This window comes from Sminthopsis crassicaudata, chromosome 2 (genome assembly GCF_048593235.1).
Source record: "Sminthopsis crassicaudata isolate SCR6 chromosome 2, ASM4859323v1, whole genome shotgun sequence".
Lineage (NCBI taxonomy): Eukaryota > Metazoa > Chordata > Mammalia > Dasyuromorphia > Dasyuridae > Sminthopsis > Sminthopsis crassicaudata.
Genome location: NC_133618.1, coordinates 451,836,841 through 451,859,508, shown reverse-complemented (window position 1 = coordinate 451,859,508; position 22,668 = coordinate 451,836,841). Strand labels below are relative to the sequence as shown.

The window sequence follows — 22,668 nt, the reverse complement described above, 5'->3', positions numbered from 1 at the left end:
GAGGGGGAGGGGGGAAACAGGCTTTCTTCCAGTGGCTGTGGGAGTGTCCCTCACAGAAAGGGGGAGGATTTATAGTACTACCTTCACTCCCGGGCTTCCATCACTTTCTAGGAACCTTTTTGCCCCCCTCCCCCTTTGCATCCGAGCTGCCGGGTCAAAGGCGTGCCTTGTTTGTGGCCTGGGTAGCCAGACCACGTGGGGCGGTGTGGGGAGGGAGAGTTAGGGCTAGTGGAGGTCAGCTCCGGCTCCTCCTGGGGGGGGTGGGGGGGGTGGGGGGGGCTGCCTGACCAGTCCCATTTCAGTTCCTGGGCTGGCTAAAGATTAGGCCCGGTGTCCTTCAGTGTAGTCTTAGATATTACCAGACAGGGAAGGGTCCCCAAAATTGTTTAATAGAATTCTTTCACTAATTTTTTAATCGTTCTTTTCAAAAACTTACATTTTAGCCTCAGACACGTAACACTTGTGTGACCCTGGGCAAGTCACTTAACTCTGTTTGCCTCAGTTTCCTCACCTGTCAAATGAGCTGGAGGAGGGAAGGGCGGTGTCTTTGCCAAGAAAACCCCAGAGGACTCATGAGAGGGAAACACTAAACAATAACAAAAATCGTTCTTGTTAAATTGGGAGTCATTTCCCATCTAAATTAATGTTACGGGGCTCTGGCTGCTACTTTTCCGTTTCCCTTGCTGGATCCTTGTATGTAGCGCACCCCCTAAGCTTGTGTGTGCGCGCGCGTATTTCCCCAAAGGCTCCGTCCCAAATTTTCTTCTCTGCACCTCTCCGTGGCTGTAGCTACTCCCTTGAGTTCCACTGTTGTGGAGATGTAGTGACAGAGTCCCAGACCCCCGTCACTAAACCACTGCTGAAACCTCCCACTCCAAATAGATCTCATTGCCTTTCTCCCCCAAACCTTCTTCCCAACTCCCCTACTTCTCGCGATAATGCCATAATCCTTCGGCTCACTTAAGTTTGCAGTTTAGAAGCCATCTTCAACCCTTCACTCTCCTCTCCTCTCCAGTCCCCACAATGCCCGGCTCATTCTCCTAGCTAGCTCTGCCCAGCCCGCGGCCTAGTTAGAAAGTTCCTGCGGCTCCCTGTGGGCCCAGGTTGAAACACAGCTCCTCTGGTGCTTAAATCCCTCACCATCTGGCTCCAGCCTACCTGTCTCGGCACTATTTGTTACACCCAAACTGGCCCCTTGGTTGTTCCCTCTCCCTTTTCCCCCCCATATCTGGGAAACCTTCCTTCCTCACCTCTAATCCGTATTCTTCCCAGCTGCCTTTTAAAGTTTAGCTCAAGAACTACTTCTTCCTAGAGGCTTTTCCTCTCCGTGCCCCAAATTACTTTGTATTTTATTTTGTGTATCCTCTGCTTATTTGTGTACATGTTTCACTGACAATATAAACTCCTGGAGAGTGGGGACACAGAAAATCATTAATAAATGCTTGTTGATTGGTTGATTTGGTTTAATCTAAATCTGGGACTTCTAAAACGTCTCCAATTTTAAAGGGGGAGAAATTGAGGTAGAGAGAGAGCAAGGTTTATGATCCAGGAACAAAATGGTCCCATATCCTTGCAGGTGCAGAGACCAGCCTCCTAGCTGATCTTTGGTAGAATATGTGGGGTTCATTCCTGACCTTTAGAACAGCTCTAAGAAAAGGGTTCTCTGTAGAAAGCTCCTGCTGCTGGTGAAATTGCTGATTTCCTGCTGCCTTTTTTTTTAAATTCCAGAATCACTGTTCTAAGGGCCATGGTGTATCAAAGGTGAAAGAGCGGTGAGTGGACTGGCCTTGGAGGAAGGCGAGAAGGAAAGGACTTTGGTTTTCCGGTTCCAGCTCCAGGAGCAGTTCTATAATACATGGCTCCACACATTTGTAAAGCTGTTCCTTTTCTATAATCTCATTTCCCACCAAATGGGAAGCCCGGGCTCAAAAGTGTTCACTCTCAGGTTACTGGGAGACTAGAAGGGAAAAATGTTTGGGTTCTTTTTATATATATATATATATATATATATATATATATATATATATATATATATATATATATATATATATTCTGTCATTCCAGCTGACAGTGGTGGAAGAAAGATTGGCGGTAGAGTAGAAAGACTGGGTTCAAATCTTGTCTGTGCCCTTCTTATCTCTGTGATTGGGCATGTGGCTTAAATGCTTTGGGCCTTAAATTTCTCGTTTGTAAAATGACGTGGTCAGACAACTAGATGATCTCCAAGGGCCTTTCCAGCTGTGAGCCGGTGATCTAGAATACATTCCATTTCCCTGACCAGGGCCTCTTTTGTTTTTTCCCCCCATATGTAAAATGAAGGGATTGGACTAGATAGCATAGAAATTCCCTTTTATCCCTAAAAGTCTAGGATTCTTAAGTGTGTGTGAAATAAACTTTGTTGTGTGTTTTATTATCTTCTTAATTCATAGTTCCCCCCATTTAGCCTAGTTGTTCACTCCTAACTTTAAAAAAATTGTGGGGTCCTAAACTTGAGGCCTTGGGATTCCAAATCCTGAAGTTAGAAAGGGGTTGAAAAAAGGGTTTTTTTCTGGAGTAGGCAAGGGAAGGAAGTAGAGTCCTAGTGAAGAGACTTAGAACCTTCTTTTCATATCCTTACTCTGCATTTCCTTGGAAAACTATTGACTTTCTGATACTTTTGATGTGCATTTGTCTCTTAGAGACCAGAAAGTATGTATCCGTTTCAAGTGCGCAGTCATGAACACTCTTCTGGACGTCCTCCGCTGCCGGCCTGGATGGGTGGAAGTGAAGGAGTAAGACGGCACTACCCTCTCCTCTCCACTCTCAGGGTTCCCACTTTTTCCTTGGTTAAGGAGAGGAGGGGGCAGCTCTTGATCATTCACACCTTGGAATTCACCATGAAGAAAGCAATTTGCTCAAACCCAACTGTGCTTAAGGGTCTTTTTGTTTAAGCTCCCTGTGTGATCCCATTTTAGTGGCTGAAGTGCCTACATACTGTAATCTCTTTTCCGAGTCACCAGTGATTTCCCTATTGAGAGTAGATAGGAAAAAGCCAAGAGCCCACCTCCCTACCATTCCCTAACTCCCGTCTCTGTTGCCCCTCCAAGCCAAAAGTAAATCTGGATGGAAAATCTTAGCCCTGCCTCTGTATAGAGACAGAAGGGACCTTTTTTGGATCCTGTAGCACTAACTCATTTGAATATAGGTCTAAGTATTCACTCATCAGAGAAACTACTCATTTGTGAGAGACTTTTTCACTGAATTCCAGACCATTTTCCTTTTCCTGTTTTCTCTCCCATTGTTAAGGAATGGGGGTTTCCTTTCCCAGCTAACTCTCCATTATCTATACTAATGCACAAATTAGGCAGTGTTCCAAAGTGGAGAGAGGACTGGCTTTGGAGAGAGGATCTGTGTTTGAATCCTAGGAAAGTACCCAAGTCCAGTTTCCCTGATTGCTTGTCCAGAGGTGTCTTTCTCTGCTACTTTTGACCTTCTCTGGGCCTCTGACCCTGCCCCCTTGTAATCAGAGAGAAGGAAGATGGGCTGCCGGCTTTTCCCCACCCACTCTTAATTGTAGTGACCAGAGTCTTTCAGAGTCTCTTGGTGACAAAACTTGTGTTCCCCACAGTGAGGGGGAATGGGACTTCTACTGGTGTGATGTCAGCTGGCTTCGGGAAAATTTTGACCACACTTACATGGATGAACACGTCCGAATCAGCCACTTCCGAAATCACTACGAGGTAAAGCATTTGGGGGCTAGGGCCAAGAAGTGTAACAGGTACCCCATGAATAGGACCCAGGTCTCCCTTGGAAGGGTTAGAGTTGTCTTTGGGAAGTCTCCTCTTCCCAGCTTGTTTGAATTTCTGGGATATCCAGGCTGAAGGGAATTGCTTTCTCCAGGCAGCAAGATAAGCTGAACAGGGGCAGAACCTTAGCCTGGCCCTTAGGCACAAGGGTTTGGATAGCTTTGGGGGCTAGAAGTGAGTCTGAAGAGGGATCTGGCTGACCCTGTTCCTATGTGGTCCCTCAGCTAACAAGGAAGAACTACATGGTGAAGAATTTGAAACGCTTTCGAAAGCAGCTGGAGAGAGAGATGGGCAAACTAGAAGCAGCTAAGTGTGACTTCTTCCCTAAGACCTTTGAACTGCCTTCCGATTATCATCTCTTTGTGGAAGAGTTTAGAAAAACTCCCGGTATTACCTGGATCATGAAACCAGTGAGTCCAAGGGAGTCATTCCTCCCTTCTCCCCTCCCCCCCATTCCCAATACACAGGTAGTGGGAGGCCATGGTTCTAGGGGGACAGAAAAATCAGTCTGTGGGACTCAAAGATAATGAATGGGCTCCCTGTTCTTTTTCATTTGATTTTCTTTGGAATTCATCAAGAGAGAGCCTTAGATTTGGAGGAGTTAAGAGTACCTAGTTTGAAGCAGGCTCTGTTGCTCACTACCTCCGAAGTTCTCTGACCTCAGTTTAATCTTATGTAAAATGAAGGTATATACTTGGTCCCTAAGGTCTTTTTCAGCAGTCTTAGTTTGTCCTTCCTATTTGCCCAGCCCTTTGCTTAACTCTGGAAGGGAGACAGAAAGAAGGTGTCTTTTCCTCTGGAAGTTCCTAGTTCCATGGATCACCATGGGCGGTGATGAGACAGTGACATAACGGTTCATGTCAAATATTAGACATGTAATCAAATATTAGAAATAGGGAGAAATACTTCATTATATACATGTAGACCTTACAGATAAAAGGTGCAAAGGAAAAAGTAGATGTCTTTCCTTCTCTAGAAGCATCTAATGCAGTCCTGTGGCTCTGGTCTGTTCTTCTCCATCTCAGGTCACTTGTAGAAATTTCCTGTAAAATTGATCTCAAAACAAACTTCCAGTTCACTTTGCCAATAAATAGGTAAATAGTGAGAGTCAGCTCACACCTTATTTTTTTGTATTAGACTAGGAGATTCACAGTTTTACCTATCACCTATATCCATCATCTATATTACCTATTTCTGTCAACAGAAATCAGAAGCTAATATTATAAAATATATTCCAATACAAAAATGAATTTATCTAAAATTGCCAGATTTATCTAAAGTTAACAAAAGATTCTGGGGTGGAGAGATAAATATACTGAGTAACAATTTAAAGTAATTCCAGTTTAAAGTTTAAAGCAATGCGTATTATTATTTACATTAAAACCATTTAACTTCCAGCTCTGTTCAAATGAATAGGTTTCTTAACAGAAATATGTTACATCTCCTACAAGATATATATTCTTTTCCTTAACATACAGTTCTCAAATTAGGTAACAGAATAGTCTAGCTTCACAAACTTAATGCATAATTATTTGCCTAATTATCTCCATAGCATTGAAAAAAATTCAAAGATCTTTAACTTAACCAGCAATATGTAGCTAGTCCATCACTTTCTAAAGTCTAGAAATTAACAAAACAATAGATCATGCTTGATTTCTAGCATTTGGTAATTTTTGAGGTTTAAATTCTCAGGCAGAAAATTTAATGACCAACTCTTTCAAGCTGGTTGAAGCTGCAGCACACCTCTGTGCCACACCCCCTGTAATACAGCTCTACAAAGAAGAGATTGCATTTTCTCATCTGTTCTCTGGGACCAAGCTTGATCAATATGACTGTTGAGGGCGGTAGCCCCTTTGGTATTCTTTGTTTGATCTCCAACTTTCTTTGGGACTTGGATCTTTGATACAAGATCTGGTCAAACTAGTCTGGGCTTGTATCCAGCCCCCCACTGGATCTAGTTGGCTTGGATAAAGCCCGCCAAAGATCTGGCCTTCTAGGAATTAACCTGAGCTCCGCCCATTACTTCTTCAAGCAGATAAAAAGAGCAAAGCTAGAACCATCTTGGGTTCAGAGATTTGAAAGATGCCAGCCAAGATGCTTGCATCAGAGATTCTCTGTCTCCGCCGCTTTCGGCGTATATCTTCGTCTATCTAATGCCTTTTGCTAACCAGACCTTAACTTTACTTCCAAACCCTGCAATAAACATCTTTTACCCATCTAGGTTTTCGGGCCTGTAAATTCATTTACAGGGGACTCTCGCCGCCACTAGACCTGATTTAACTTTGTATCCTTACGCCAAATCCTAAGGGGGTTGCAAGGGAGCTCCATGTGACTCCCTGTACCCAGAATCCTGCCACTAGACCTCACTTAATCCTATTGAGGTATATACTTCATTATTAGGTATTTATCTCATGATTTGGTTCAAGTTACCTCATCATTTTGAGGTTCCCTATTACCTCATCATGACTACAGCATTTAGTTTTGTTTTATAATTCTTTATTTACATAGATGTAATCGTTGTGTATTTTATTTTTCTGGGTTTGCTTACTTCACTTTGCATAAATTCATTACATTCATATATTACAGTTTGTTTAGCCATTTCCAAATCAATAAGCATCTACTTTGTTTCTAGTTCTTTGGTACCAAAAGAAGTACTGCTATGAATATTTGGTGTCTATGGGATCTTATTGGTTTTGACCTCCTTAGATTATATGATTAGCAATGGAATCTCTGGGCTGAAAGATTACGGACATTTTAGTCACTTGTTTTTAGCATAACTTCAAATTGTTTCCAGAATTTTAGGATTAATTCACAGCTCTATTGACAGAATTTTTTTTGTGTGTGCATATCTTTTTGTAGCTTTCTTTCCATCTTTAGTCATTTTTGCCAATTTGCTTGGTGTAACCACAGTAATCATGGTAAAAATCATCTGTTGTAAAGCTGTTGTATAGTTGTATAGCAACTATGATGCTATCAGTGTATCAAAGACAGCCTCCTAATTGTTCAGAGAAAACAATAATGGGCTGGAAGACAATGGATGTGACAAAAGGTAGTTCTAAGACCTTTTCTCAGATATAGCCTGCAGACAGAAGGATTGAGGTCAACTAACTTTGAAGAGGTGCAGACTCTGATTAGAAGTGAAAAGACTTTTAGCCTAGTGAGAGCGGGAGGAAGAGGGAAAACTTCACAGCCAAATGCTATAGTAAATGGCATCCAAGAAACTAAAGTCTAAGCAATTCGTGAAACCTGGTAGGAAAAGAGAAAGAAATGTCTAGTTTTTCAAAACAGGAAACATGCTGCTAGAAGATCCAGGTATTTTGGACCTGAAACTTACCAACTTCCATCAGGCTATACCAGAGACCTTATTATATAATCTTATCCCAAATAGAAAGTCAGAGATTATCTCCCAGGTTGGTGAGAGGACTTTAATCCATCCACCTTCACCTTGTAGTGTATGTTTGCAGAGAAACTCCTCTCTAGCAGCTCCTCTGCTAATTTTGGTGGTTCTTATTAAATGTTTGAATCCTATATAACTCATGTTAAATCCAATAGTTTAATTGAGTACAGAATTGAATAAAATGCAGGCTATACTGAATGAGTCTCTTAATCATTCTAATCAAAAGCTAGTCACTAACAAACTTTATAAGTTCCTAATTATGTGCCAGCCACTGAGCTAGTAGATAAGGATATAAAAACAACAACAAAATGAAGTTATTTCTATTATTAAGGAGCTTATGGGAGTTCTATGGGAGGAGTACAAATATAAAATAAATACTAGATAGTTAACATACTCATGGAGGGAAAAGGACACCAGCAGTTGAGAGGGATCAATAAAACCATCCTAAAAGAAGTTGATGCTTTAGTGGAGTCTCAAAGGAAGTGAAATATTCTCTCAAGACAGAGGTCAGAAGAGAGTGGATTGTAGGAATGGGCGTAGTTAATACAGCAGCAGGGAGATAGATGGGAATGGAGGGCAAGATAGAGGATTCTCTAGACTAGAAATGTGGGAAAGGGAGTAAAGTATAAATAAGTTATTAGATACATATGCAAAGCACTGTGATAAGTGCTCAGGTTACAAATAGAAAAGCTCAGACAGATCTTTGCTCACAGAGAGCTCCTATTTTAGAGGGAGAGATATTACACAGGAGGTTTCAACTGTAGTTCAAACTGCAGGTTTCATCTGGGAAGGGTGCAACAGCAAAACAGATGGCAAATACATCTTCTCTAATGTTGCTTCCACTAATAAAATCTTATCAGTTTTTGATTTTTAATCCTGTTACAGCATCAAGTACTTTGATGTTGAGAACTTCCTTTCCTGAGTATCAGCAAGTCAGACTTTTAACACCTGCAGAGATATTTGCCAGTACATATCTTTACAGGGGTTGGTTCCTCTGATTTATTTGAGGGGTGGGCTAGAAGCAGAGCCTGTGACCTGGGGGAAGGAAAGGGGATATTATTGCTATTCTTGGAGTTCTTGAGTGCAGGGTCTTAGATATCTTGTCTCCGTCAGGCTGCAGGGAGGAAGGTGGTAGTTGAAGCGGTGGTATTGGTTTGACTCAATTGGCACATGTACCTACTCTCTCTCCCTCAGGCTACCTTGTTGCTTCAACTAGACAATAATGAATGAATGAGTGAGTGGATGAATGATTAAACATTACTACAGGCTTATTAATGGCTAGACACTTTGCTAAATATTGAAGTATAAATCCAAGCAAACAAAAAAGACCTTGCCCTCAAGAATCTTAGATTTATACTAGGAAGAGCAACACATAAAAGATAACTGGAAATCAGGGGAATATGGATTCAGTTTGAATATGGTTGGAAGTATTTGATTTGGTCAAGACCTACAAGGGTCCAGCTGATTTTGGTAGAAGGGGACATAAGAGGCAATAAGAGTCTACATTGTAAAGTGAAATAACATAAATCTGTGTTTAAGGAAAATCACTCACGATCACTTTGGCAGCTATGAAGAGAATGGATTAGAGTGGGAAGATGTGAAGCAGAGGAGACCAGTGCAGCAGCCTAGGCGAAATGCTGCTGAGTGGGAGGGGTTGGATATGAGAAACATTGTGAAGATAGAAATGGTAAGTGACAATTGATTGGCCATGCAGGCTGATCCATGAGTGAGTAAGGAGTTGAGGGTGAGACCAAAATTATAAAGTTGAGAGACTGGAAGAACAGTGGTGCTTCCAGCACATGGAGGGAAGTTTTGAATGGGATTGGGTTTTAGAGAGAAGGCAATCACTTCTCTTTTGGACATCCCTTTCAAAATTCCCAATAAGCAGTAGGTGATATAGGTTGAAGGGACGGGTTGGTAGAGGGATGTGATAATGGAGGAAACTTGAGCAAGTTTGAAGGCAGTAGGGAAGGAGCCAGTAGATAGGGAGAGATGAGAGACAATGAGAAAGCCTCAGAGTTAAAGAGAGAATGATTAAGTGCTCCATTTGTGCTGGGCATTGTGCTAGGTGGACATAAAATAAAACAGTCCCCATCCTCAAAGAGCTTCCATTCTATTGGGAGACACCATGAATATATGCTATGGGGATCTAGCAGAGGCATACATATATAGAGACATAAAATAAATATGAAGTTAATGGGAGAGGGGGAGGCACTGGCAACCAGAAGAGCAAGAAAGGGCTTATGGAGGAGGTGTTGCTTGTGCTGGGTCTTGAAGAAAACCATGGATTTGCAAGAGCTGGAGATGGGGAGGGACTACATTCCAAGCATGGGGTAGGTGAAGGTGGGCAGCCATTGCAGCAGCACAAAGACAGCCATGAAGGATCATGTATGACCTGGAGGGTGCAGAGAGGAACAATGTACCTTCCTTCTCTCTGTCCTTTCCCATCCTCCCCCTTCATTCCCTTGCTACACAGAGCAGAGGCATTCTGCCTGGGGTGGGGATGCTTATTTTCCTTCCAAGAATCAGGGTTACTCTTAAGGTTCAAAGAAAATAAAAAGATTTATCAAACACTCCTATTTGACTCTCCTATAGGAGGATAAAATATTCCTATATTAATTTATCCATACATGAATGATTTGTGATAAAATAATGGCCACTGCCAGCCAAGAAAGAGGAAGGCTACACGCATAAATCTTTCATGAAGGGTATTATTTGTAATTTATAGTGTTCTCAGGATGGTCTCAGGTGACAGGCTCCTCAGACCTGCTTTGAGTTGGAGTGCCACCAGCTGTTTGAGATAGCAAGGCTCATATTGTCCAGGAGAAGAAAGTAGTTAGCTTAAGAGGAAGGGGGGGAGTAGATCAGCAATAAATTAGTGAGGAAGGAGAGACTTGTAACCCCCCAGAGACTTCAGATGCTCAGTTATAGATGACTATTTGGGTATTGGAAGGGGTTGGAATGGAGTGAGTGGGATTGGGAGAGAGCTGCTTAAGACCATAAACTCAGAATCCCTCCCTCCCTCCTCCCTTCCTTTATTCCTTCATCTCTTCCTTCTTTCCCTCCCTCTCTCTCTACCTTCTTTCCCCCTTTCTTCTTTTCCTCCTTCTTTCCCTCTCCTCCCTTCCTCTCTCTCTCACCTTCCCTCCCTCCCCTTCCTTTCTTCCTCTTTTTCTTCCTCCCTTCCTCTTCTTCTCTTCTTCCTCTCTCCCTCTCTTTCTTCCTTCCTTTTTTCTTCCTTCCTCTCCTCTCCTCTCCTTTTTCCTTTCCTCTCCCCTCCTCTCCTCTCCTCTCCTCTCCCCTTCTCTCCTCTTCTCCCCTCTCCTTTTTCCTGTCCTTTCCTTTCCTCTCCTCTCCTCTCCTCTCCTCTCCTTTTTCCTTTCCTTTCCTCTCCTCTCATTTCCTTTCCTTTCCTTCCCCTTCCCCTTCTTCTTCTCCTTCCCCGTCCCCTTCTTCCCCTTCCCTTTCCCCTTCCCCTTCCCTTTCTTTCCCTTTCTTTCTTCTCTTTCTTTCCTCTTTTCCTTTATTCTTTTCTTCCTTCCCTTTTTGACATGGCTAATATGGGAATTTGTTTTGTTTAACTATACATGTTCTCTGGCAAGAAATAGAAACTCTTTTACATTCAGGATGGAAAGTTGGCATTTGCAGTTGCAAAACTCCTAAATAGCAAATACATTCTCAAATATATATATATATATATATATATATATATATATATATATATATATATATATATATATATATATATATATATATTTGGTCAGGGGTATGCAACTACAAAAACCAAAGGAGGAGTTGAGATTCAACTTCTAGGTCCATAATTCCTAAGTTTTTATATCAAGATTGGCCCCACTGAATAGATGAATTTAACATCCGTTGTAAACTATATTGTCTTTATTGCCTGCTAATAACAGGAGTGCCCATGGAGGCCAAGCAAAGTGAATTGTGCACTTATTAGAACTTCTATGGTTAGAATAGCCTTTGATCTAGTATGGGAGAGGCTGCTACATGGGTGCAGCAAAAAAGGTGGTGTTTTATTATCTATTGTTTCTTGGTTTTTATTGGTTCCATGCCAAGAGTAATTCACATTATATTGCTCATCATGTTTTGTTTGTTCCTGTTGAGAGATAAATCCATTTTACCAAGACACATTACTAGCATTCGATGAAATAGTTTTGAACTGAAGGAGGTAGGGTTTTACAGTGGGATGGAGGTTTTTTAATTGACCAAATGCACACTAAAGTTTGCCACTTAGATGACAAATTGGCATATAGTGAGGTATAGAACTACAAGAGAAAAGCTCAGAGGTTCTGTAAAAATACAAAGATTTTGGTACTATTTGCAATGAGATAGAGGGAGGTAACTACTGGGTAAGCTTGGGACACCAACTAAGTACCAGAGCTATCTTATTAAACAGGACCAGGATAGTGGCCATTATTGCCATCTGGTTGTTAAACCAAGATATGTAAAACAGTGTGGTATGGGCCAATTGATTATCCTGGTCCTGCTCCCAAATCATGTAGGAAAGTGCCCCTCTCTGGATCTTAGTTTATTTCTCTACAAAATAAAGGATTGAACTCAATGGCCCCTAAGATTTTCCATTCAGCTCTGATATTCTATATTTTTGTATTCTAAGATGCCTTTCTAGCTTTGGCAGTGTGAGTCTGTGCAGAGGAAAGGAGAGCACTTCAACCTAACTATATCAGCAAAATTTTCTATAAAGGCAGTGGCCAAAGGGAACTTGGTAAAAGCTAATAAGGTTGAAGAAGGGGGGACTGTGTTGAAAATATCTCACATAGATGGACTTGGTTCTTTTCAACAATGAGGTGATTTAAGCTAATTCCTATAGACTTGTATTGGAGAAGGCTATCAGAATACAGAGTGAGAACTTTGGAGACTGAAAGTATATTGAAGCACATTATTTTCACTTTTGTTTTGTTCATCCTTGTGCTTTTTTCTCTTTTGGTCTGTTTTTTTCCCTTGCATAGCATGGCACATATAGAAATAAGTTTAGAATTACACATTTTTAACCTATATCAGAGTGCTTGCTGTCTTGGGGAGGGAGGAGAGGAAGAAAAAGGGAGAAAAATTTGGAACACAGAGTTTTGCAGAAATCAGCTTTGATATTTAACATGTATAAGATTGCCTGCCATCTAGGGGAGGGGGTGGAGGGAGGGAAGGGAAAAGTCAGAACAGAAGTGAGTGCAAGGGATAATGTTGTAAAAAAATCACCCATGCATATGTTCTGTCAATAAAAAAAGTTATTTAAAAAAAGAAATCAATGTTGAGAACTATTTTCACGTGTATTTGGAAAAATGAAATATAATAAAAAAAGAAAATATCTCACATAAAGTCCACAATTTGGGACATTGTTCAACCCCTTCTCTGAGAATATTGACTTTCAATTAATGGTGACTAAATCATGTCATAGGAAATATGATTGATTGGGCTGATAGTTTAACTGACTTGAGAGCAGAGACAGGTCAGGAGAGAATGAAGACAACTAGAGATGGTTAGAGAGAAACCACTTTAGAGCATATATCCCAATGACCCCTTGGTCTCAGAAATGGCAGTAGCCAGAAGCAGCGGCAAAGAGGCAAGGATTCCTGGAAGAAACCTCCTGGAGTGAAGAGGAGGAATTCCTAGACTCAGATGATCCCTGCACAGTTGGTTCAAGCTCCCCTGAAAGAAAAGGAGGTCAGTGGTACACTTAAGTGCCTTTACCAAGCAGGAGCCAGGCAAGAAATAGCAAGAGATAGAACCATATTGTGGAGAGAACACCCAGATCTTGCCCCTCATTTGAGCACTCTGAATTCGGTGAACTAAACAGGTATGAGGAAAGGAAAATCAGTTCTCTAGGCATCCCCATTATTTTTTCCTTTGGGGAGATTTAGACCCACAAATCTTTTAAGTCTGAAGAACTGTATTAGGATTCTGTGGTTGACAGGATTTATTAGTGAGGAAAGAATTGTTTTGGCTGGATTAAAATGCTTTAGACAGGACCTACATATTTTGATGTTCCCGTGAGATACCTGAGCAAAAGCAGAAAAATTCTGATTTTCTCATGGGAAAGCCTGGGTGAAGACTTAAGCCTGATAGAATGCTTTATGACTGCAAGCTCAATAGAAGTCATCAATGATAGGCCAGCCAGGAAATGTAATGTGAATTACATTGAGAGATTGAACTTTCAGGAAGAGGTGAGAGGTTTATCAAAGTCTACCCTGTGCAGAACTTAGCCAGAGCCAATTTTCCATAAACATCACTAAATGCCTCAGGCATTCAGATCTCAGATACTTCCTAGCTGGGTAACTCTGGGCAAGTCAACTTGCCCAAATTTTCCTCAATTTCCTTATCCATAAAATGAGCTGTGAAGGAAATGGCAAACTACATCAGGATCTTTGCCAAGAAAAACCCAAATGGGGTCATGAAGAGTTGTAATTTGAAAAAAATGAAATATAGAAAAGAAAACATCTCACATAAATCCACAACTGGCTTCACAACAATGGTATCAGGCAGTATTCTGGGTGCTAGGGCTACAAACCAAAACCCATCCCTGTCCTTCAGGAGCTTGCTTCTGTTGGGAGAAATAACATGAAAGCAGATAAGTATAAAATCTATACAAAGGAATTAGGCAGAGGGACTGGATTTGTGATTTCATTTGTATAAAAAAATTCCCAGATGAAGAAACTCCCTATACTTCTGCAGGGCGGCACCAGACTGGCAAAGCCAGTATATGCCGGAGATAGGACTTGACCCTAGGTCTTCCTAATCAGAGATCATCCATGATGAAATGCCTGGACAGAGTAACTGCCATACAGAGGGATTGGTGGGGACCAGCTATTGGTCCTTGTATTAGAATTAGCACCAGAGGAAGCTGAGGGTTCTGTGAGCAACCTAGGAAGAAGGAGTGAATTCCATCCAAAGGCATAGAGATATCTGGCAGGTGGAACATAAGGAACAATAACCCGGCCGGTTTGGCTAGGAGGGAGAGTCTGTGAAAGGGAGCATTGTTCAGCAGGGCTGGAAAGTCATCTGGAGCCAGATTGTGACAGATTTAATGCCAAACCAAAAAATCTGTATTTGATCAGAGAGACACTTGGGAGGCCCTGGAATTTCTTGAATAGAGTGATGAGATTATACCTGTGCTTTACAAACATGATGGATTAGATAGGGGAGAGACTAGAGGCCTAAAGAATAATTGGAAAGGTACTATAATAGTCCAGGAAAGATGTAGTGAGGGTCTGAACTATGGTGGAAGCTGTGTAAGTGGAGAGAAGGATGTAAGAGATGTTGTGGAGGTGGAATCAGCAAGACTTGATAACTCATTGGATGTGGAGGTGGTTGGGGGAAAGTCAGGAATGCTTGCAATCCCAGGTGGCTGGATGGGGGGGAGTACCCTCAGCAGAAGTAGGGGCATTCTATTTCTGGAAAGGTATTGATAAGCTGGAAGCCATCCAGTGGAGGGTATCTGGAATGATGAACCACCCAGATTCAGTGCCATATGAGAATTTATTAAAGAAACGGGGCATCAGCCAGAGAAAGCTCAGCTGGGACATATCTGTCTCAGTTACTTGAAAAATTGTCATATGGAAGCGGGATTAGACTTGTTCTGCTTGGCCCCAGAAGACAGAAGTAGGAGTGACAGGTGGGAGTTGCAAAGAAGAAAATTTAGACTTTATGTAAGGAAAACTTCTTCACAGTTAGAGCTGTCTGAAGAGGAAAGTGACAAATACTGGAGGGGATGTGGAAAATGGAAACACTGATACACTTTTGGTGGGATTATGAATTGTTCCAACCATTCTGGAGAGCAATTTGGAATTACCCCTAAAGGGCTATAAAACTGTGCATACTCTTAGACACAGCAAAACCACTGCAATGACTGTGTGTCCCAAAGAGATCAAAGACAAACACAAAATTTGCACATGTACAAAACCATTTATAGCAACTCTTTTTGTGGTGGCAAAGAATAGGAAATTGAGGGGATGCGTTTCAATTAGGTAATGGCTGAATAAGTTGTGGTATATGATTATGATGAAATACTGCTATTGGGCTATGAGAAATGTTTAGAGGGATGGTTTCAGAAAAACTTGGGAAGATGTATATGAACTGATACAAAATGAAATGAGCAGAACCACAAAAACATCATGTGCTATAACAAAGTAACAGCAACATTGTAAGGATGATCATCTGTGGAAGACTTACTACTCTGGTCAGCACAATAATCTATGACAGTTGCAAAGAGCTCATGATGAAAAATTTTATCCACATCCAGATAGAGAACTGATGAACTTTAAGAACTGATGCAACTTTTAAAAAAAATTTACTTATTTTTCTTTATTTTTTAAACAACATGTCTAATATGGAAATATGTTTTGTATGACTTAACTTGTATAATGGATCTAATAGTGTTTGCCTTCTCAATAGAATGGAGCGAGAAAGAGACTTTCGAACTCAAACTAAAAGAAAAAAAAAGTTAAAAAAAAAAAAAAAAGCAAAATAATTAGAGCTGTCCCAAAGAGGAATGGACTAAAAATAGAGGATTTTCCCTCAGTGTAGATCTTCCAGAAAAGGCCAAATGACTGCAGGTGATGGTAGTCCAGATTCTTTTTTAGTTATTAGTTGAATTGAATGATCTCTGAAAGATCCCTTTTAATTCAGAAATTCTGTGATAAACGCCCTAGGATAATATCCAGTCCTTTTAAACCCAGAGCTTCAGTTGGGGACCATGCTGTATTTTAGAGATAGGTAGGATTTGGACAAATGAAGGGAATAATGTTACACCTGGTAGGGAAAAAGGAAATCCTATACTGTTTAGAAAACTCTTGAGCTGTTTTGTTTGTTTAGGAGCATGGAACATATTGTAATGGGAGAGGGGACTAGAAGCAGAAATATGATGAAAACATATCTAACTGACTTTGTAAAGCCAGATTGCTAAATTTTCAGTGTAAACATTTATACTTCAGAAATCTGAAATTTATAAATCAGGGCATCATTTATTGTTTTGTTTATTATCTAGATAAGAAAGTGTTACTGCAAATTAAACAAAAATGCATACATTCCTCTCCCCCTAGGTAAACATTTATCAGCACCAATCAGAATTTCTTAATAAACAGAGTGCAGGGGCAGCTAGGTGGCGCAGTGGATAGAGCACCAGCCTTGAATTCAGGAGGACCCGAGTTCAAATTTGGACTCAGACACTTAATACTTCCTAGCTGTGTGACCCTGGGTGAGTCACTTAACCCCAGCCTCAAAAAAATAAAAATAAAAAATAAGCAAAGTGCAGTAGAAGGATTAGAGAATGAAATCATCACTAAAGGGGAGGCCTGATGGCTGGAGGCTGCTGCTACTGCTCCTGTTAGCCATTGATAAAGATTTGCAAAGTGCTTTATACCTATAATCTCATTTGAACCTCACAAAACCTCTGGCTGAAAGGTAAAAGAGTGTCAAACTCTGAAGAATTTAGACTTTAACTTGTAGACTCTGAAGAATCAGGATCAAATTTGTGTGTTAGAAAGGTGACAAAAGCAGCTTATCAGCTGGGTGGGTTAGTGAGGGAGAAGAGTGATCAGATTAGAAAAGATTGGGAATTGGGTGATGAGCTGCACTAGTCAGAAGAAAAGTGAGGGAGAGCTTGACCTCAAACTGGACCTCCCGAAATGAAATAGAAGGAAGGTTCTGTATTCCGAACAATCAGTAGGCAATTATGCAAATGAGCACTGGAATCTGGGGCTTGGAGGATTCCAACTAGCTATTATCCACATTGACGAAGGGTAATTTGTGCTAATTGTTAAGTAGAAACCCAGCATTAGACTGATTCTTAGAACCTCAATTAGCAACAATAAAGAAAATATCATTAAGAGGAGGAGTTAATCTGTAAGAAGAGGTTTGTAGTATAGCCTTCCTCCACTTCTTAGCCAGAAAGTTATGGTTTGTAAATGACATACCTCAAGCTCTGAGGTAAGCTGTCTTCCCTCCCTCCAACCAAGTCTGGGGCAAATAGTGGAAAAAAACACTGGCTCAGAAACAGAAGAACTTAGTTCTGATCCTAGCTCCACTACATATTAGCTAGGTGACCTTAGACAAAACATTTCTTTCTCTGGATATTTATTTTCTCATCTTCAAAATGGGAACAATTCTCTCTATCCTTCTGACCTCACAGGTTATTATGAAGATCTAAGAAGGGAATAAATATGAATGAACATAGGAAAGCGCAGTTGAGAGTGATGAGGTTTAGATGTGAAATCTAATGAAATCAAATGAAAATGAGGTTTAGTGGCGGCACAAGCAGTTCTCTGTAAAGGAATTTATAGACCCGAAAACTTAGATTGATAAAAGAGGTTTATTATGGGGATTGGAAGTAAGGTTAAAGCCTAGTTAAAGGAAATAGGTGAGGATAAAGAGAGGAGGACACTGGAAACATTGCATTGGGCAGAGATCCTTGGGGTGCCAGGCATGGTGCCAACATGTTTGGAACCTCTGCAAAGAGAGGGCACCAGTCTGGCTCTTTTATAATAGGGAGTTTTGGCTACAAACTGAAGGGGCCTTGTTACTGGAGTCCCAGGTTGGCTCCTGGCTAGCTTTCAGCCAGGGTTAGAATTTGAATTGAATTCAATGGATTTTGGGACTGAACCATCCCCACCCAGATAACAAAGATGAAACTGTTTGTCCTTGGGGTGGAGTTCCCTCACTGAGGCAGAGTCAAAGGAAGTTTTCTCCTTTAAGGATTTTTCAGAGTTTTGGGGTTCCCTCTTCAAGAGGAGGGGATAGTACTAATCTCTCCCTCTCCCCCTTCCCTCTGTCTTTCCCCACAACCATTCCCATCCCATAAAATAGAGACTGGCTCTAGACAATCTCTAGGGTTTCTCTGACATTCTATGTTTTAAATTTTTATGAAATATTATCAAATTATAGAGTTTGATCAGAGATCTGAAACATTCCACTCACCTGTCTTTATCAGCAGAGCTGCTTCCATCCATTCTATTTCATTCTGATCAGAATTCATTACTGATCACTCTCCAAATTTGTCACCCAATTCAGGCCATTGTGGTTATTAACTGATAACCCCCAGGACAACCTTTCCTCCCACCCCTTTTCTTAATGAATTTGATATATGGCTCATTGTTTTCCTCTCCATCTCAACTCTTACTTTCATATTAGGCTATCAGCATACATGCCAATGTTCCCTCAAGTGCTCTGACATTCCCATTAATCAGTTTGTTCAACTGCCTTGACCAGCTTCTCTACTCGATTCACCTCAGCCACAGTCCAGAGTGGTCACCTTGTCATCACCCATGAGTGTTTACACCCCCTCAAGAACCTGAAATTCCTTTGGTCATAATTGATCATCTGTCTCTCCCTGTTCCTTACTCGGATCACCAGTTCTTCCATCCCTCAGTGCCATGTCATCACTCCTACTTTGGACATCTCCATTTTTAAGACAGATCTCTATTAAGGAACCAACTCGACTCTACACCATCCATATTCATGGATCCCTTGTATCCTTGTCTTATTAATGCTCGTGTCTTGTCAAACACCAAACCTAGAGTCCTCATCCAGTTTCTCTTCTAATCATAAGCTGTTGAACAAAACTGATAAAAATCATGCAACCATGGTGACTGGGTCCTTTATCTTTTTATTCCTTTCAAATAATTGATTATTTATTCCACTTTCCACAATCACTATCCCAAACCTTCTCTTTTCTCTCCCTACAGCACACCTCTACCTACCCTCTCAGCTGAGGACCTCACCTCATCTTTTACCAAGAAAACTTAGATCATTTGCCTAGAGCTCCCTCTTCTCATCTCACTCATTTTGCCATTCCTTGAAATCATTCTGCCACTGTCCCAATTTCCTCCTTACTTTATTCTCTAATGATGAGATGGCCAGGCTCAAAAGGCCAACTTCTCAAGAGGTGTCTTTGATCTCACCCTCTCTGATCTTCTCTAGCAAATTTTCCCTACTAGCATCATCTCTCTGTAATTTTAATTTCTCCCTATTACAACCTTTCTTTGTGTCATACAAATAGACCAAGATCTTCTTAAGAATAAAAAAAACCCCTCCTATAGTCTTCCATTCCCCCAAGCATTATTCTATATCTTCTCTCCTTTCTTCAGCCAATTTTTAAATCTCTGCCTCTTTTTATTTATTTATTTATTTATTTATTTATTTATTTATTTATTTTTTTGCTGAAGCAATCGGGGTTAAGTGACTTGCTCAGGATCCCTCAGCTAGGAAGTGTTAAGTGTCTGAGAGCAGATTTGAACTCGCATTCTCCTGACTTCAAGACTGGTACTCTATCTACTGTGCCACCTGGCTACCCTCAGCCAAACTTTTGAAGAAGCTATTCCTTCTCTATGCCTTCACTTCTTCTCCTCTTTCTATTTTCTGTTTCCTTTGCAATCTGGCTTTTAACTTCATCATGCAATTAAAATTGTGACTGTTGACCATCCTCTCCTCCAGGATACTCTTTTCTCTGGAGTTTTTGACACACTGCTCTATCCTGGTGTCCAACAACTTCTTTTCAGTCTCCCCTGCTCCATCATCCTCCATGCCAAGTCCACTCATTGTGGGTACTCTCCAAGGCTTTGCCCTGAGCCCCCTTATTTTGTCTCCCCAGACTCTGTGAATTATTGACTTCATGAGTTCCCAGAGGTTCAGTTATCTCACACTGGTTCATCAGCCTGATTCTCTGTCCTGAACTCCAATCCCATATCATTCACTACTTGTTGGACATTTCAAATGGAATCTCAGACTTAACTTGCCCCAAACAAAGTTTACTGTCTTTCCCCTTTCCACCCCCTAACCCATCAATCTTGTGAACTTCTGTGTTGCTGTTGAAGATATTACCATCCTCTCCATCATCGAGGTTCAAAAATCTCTGTGTCATTCTCACTTCCTCACTCCCACATGCCAAATCAGTTACCTGATCTTGTCATTTCTTTCTCCACCACAATTCCCCAGGGTATCCTCTTCTCTCCAGTCATACACATCCCCCTCCCAGTTTAGGCCCTCATTACCTCACATCTGAATCGTTATTAAAATAGCATCCTCATGAATGTCCCACCTTTAAGTCTTCTCTCATTTGAATCCACTCTCTGTAGATTTGTCAAAGCAAATTTCTTGATGTATATCTCTAATGGTGTTGCTTCCCTATTAAGTAAAGCCCTCTTATCTCTAGAATCACATAGAAATGTATCTGTTGGACACTTGGATCTCTTTACCACCACCTGATTCGTCCTGACTTATCAGGCCATGGCTTACCTGCAGTTACTTGTGCACTTCATATTCCTTTGCTCTGATACTCTATCCTAACTTTCACTTGTTGGAATTCCGTTCTCTTCCAGACGCAGCTGCCTAGATGGTAGCATGAAGGTTTTCCTGACTTTCCTGTCCCACAAGTCTTCATTTTGTATGTTTTTTGTATATAATCATATATATACGAATTATATTCTTTGTCAGAATAGAAGCCCCTTGAGGACAGGGACTATTTCATGATTTATCTTTTTATCTCCAGCACCTGTCCAAGTGTCTGGCACATTGTAGGAACTTAATAAGTGACTTGATAGGCCAATGTGCGGTTATGGTGGTCCAGGGTATTACTCTATTTTTAAAAGCATATTCCACTATATGGTACCTGTTTCCTGCCCCAAAGAGCAGAAAAACTCTCTTTGATAAGGCCACCCTAGATTTCAGCATTGGAGTTCGAAGCCCTGGCTTTGAGTGCAGATTCTGACATTTACAAGCAATGTGGCCTCCCCAAATAAATTATGTGGAACCTCAACCTTTTTTTCTAAAATAGGGATAATATCCATCCTGATCATGTGGATCAAATAAGACAGTGGATGGGAATGTGTAACAGAAAAGTACTCTACACATGTGAGTGATTATTAGTGATTATTAAATGACATCTGGGGCCTTGGAAAAGCTCAGCTCTAGCTACTGTTAATGACACAGATGTGAATTTTTCAGAATAGCTATTTAAATCCAGCTGTCATCCTGAATGATTTCATCTTATTCCATCCCACTCCCATTGACCACAGTCAGTTGATTTGAGTTCAGGAATTACAAGCACATATTATTTTATTTTTTAGATATTATTTTTAATAATAGATTTTTATTTTCAAAATACATTCAAAGGTAATTTTCAACATTCACCCTTGTAAAACTTTATGTTCCAAATATTTCTTCCTTCCTTCTTCCCCTTCCCTTCCCTGACCACAAGTAATCCAATATAGATTAAACATGTGCAATTCTTCTTTTCATATTTAATATTCTGCACAAAAAAATCAGATCAAAAAGGAAAATGAGAAAGAAAAAAAAGCAAGCAAACAATATCAAAAAGGTGAAAATACTATGTTGTGATCCACATTCAGTTTCCACAGTCCTCTCTCTGGATGCAGATGGCTCTCCCCATCACAAGTCTATTGGAATTGGCCTGAATCATCTCATTGTTGAAAAGAGCCAAGTCCATCATAGTTGAACATCACATAATCTTGTTGTTGCCGTGTACAATGTTCTCTTGGTTTTACTCAATTCACTCAACATCAGTTCATCAGTCTTTGTAGGCCTCTCTGAAATCATCCTGCTGGCCATTTCTTACAGAACAATAATATTCCATAACATTCATATCCCATAACTTAATCAGCCATTCTCCAACTAATGGGCATCCACTTGGTTTCCAGGTTTTGCCACTACAAAAAAAGGCTACTACAAATATTTTGCAAGAACATTTTAAAAACAAATTTATTCAGTAAATCTGTTGCTAAAAATAGTCATGTCATGAATTTCAAAGACATTAGAAGTGAATTGAGTATTGTTTGGGTAATGAGCATTGATTGCTAATCATAGCTTTTGTTTCAGGGGCTCTTTCTGCATGGCATTGTATAGAGGAGGGAAGCAAGGACAGAAGGCTTATTTGACTCAAGTGAGGAACCCTAGGCTTGTCCACGGCCCAGTTTCTTGGGACCCCTGATCAGCATGACAGGTGGACTCAGATTGGGAAGAGGAAGGAGAGGAATTAACTAAAGACTAAATGAGTGATTCTTCCCAACTAGGCAGAACAAAAATTTATATAATCTATCTGTTTATCTATATATGTATATATACATACACACTGACTTGCACTGAGACACATGTTCACATTCATATGAATAAAAGGCATTTTTAAGTGCTTTCTATGTGCTCTCAGGAATTTCATGTTCAAAGTTTCAGCTACAAATTGAAAGGCCTTGTGGTCCTTAGGGCTTAGCAGCAAAGCAAATGGTACTATATATTCTTTTCTAATATATGTTTTTGTTGATGTTTTCTGTTTTTAACATCATTGTTTTCCCCAGTATCCTTCTCTCTCTCTTCTCAAGGAGCTATCCCATATAGTAAAAAGTATCTTAATCTTTTCTTTGATGTCATTTCCACTGATAAATCTTATCCATTTCTGATGCGGAACCATGTGACAATGCCAGGACTTTGGTGGCAAAAACTTTCTTTTCT

General features: G+C 40.6%; 1 protein-coding gene across 4 annotated transcripts in view; it reads left to right on the top strand.

The window, feature by feature from the left end:
* TTLL9 (tubulin tyrosine ligase like 9) overlaps positions 1 to 22,668 on the top strand; it is a 41,750-nt gene that overhangs the window by 359 nt on the left and 18,723 nt on the right. For all 4 annotated transcript variants that reach the window (XM_074292779.1, XM_074292778.1, XM_074292777.1 and 1 more), the window contains exons 2-5: positions 1,729 to 1,772; positions 2,679 to 2,771; positions 3,608 to 3,719; positions 4,010 to 4,195. In XM_074292779.1, the coding sequence (XP_074148880.1) occupies positions 1,729 to 1,772; positions 2,679 to 2,771; positions 3,608 to 3,719; positions 4,010 to 4,195 (435 nt within the window). The remainder of the gene's footprint in view (positions 1 to 1,728; positions 1,773 to 2,678; positions 2,772 to 3,607; positions 3,720 to 4,009; positions 4,196 to 22,668) is intronic.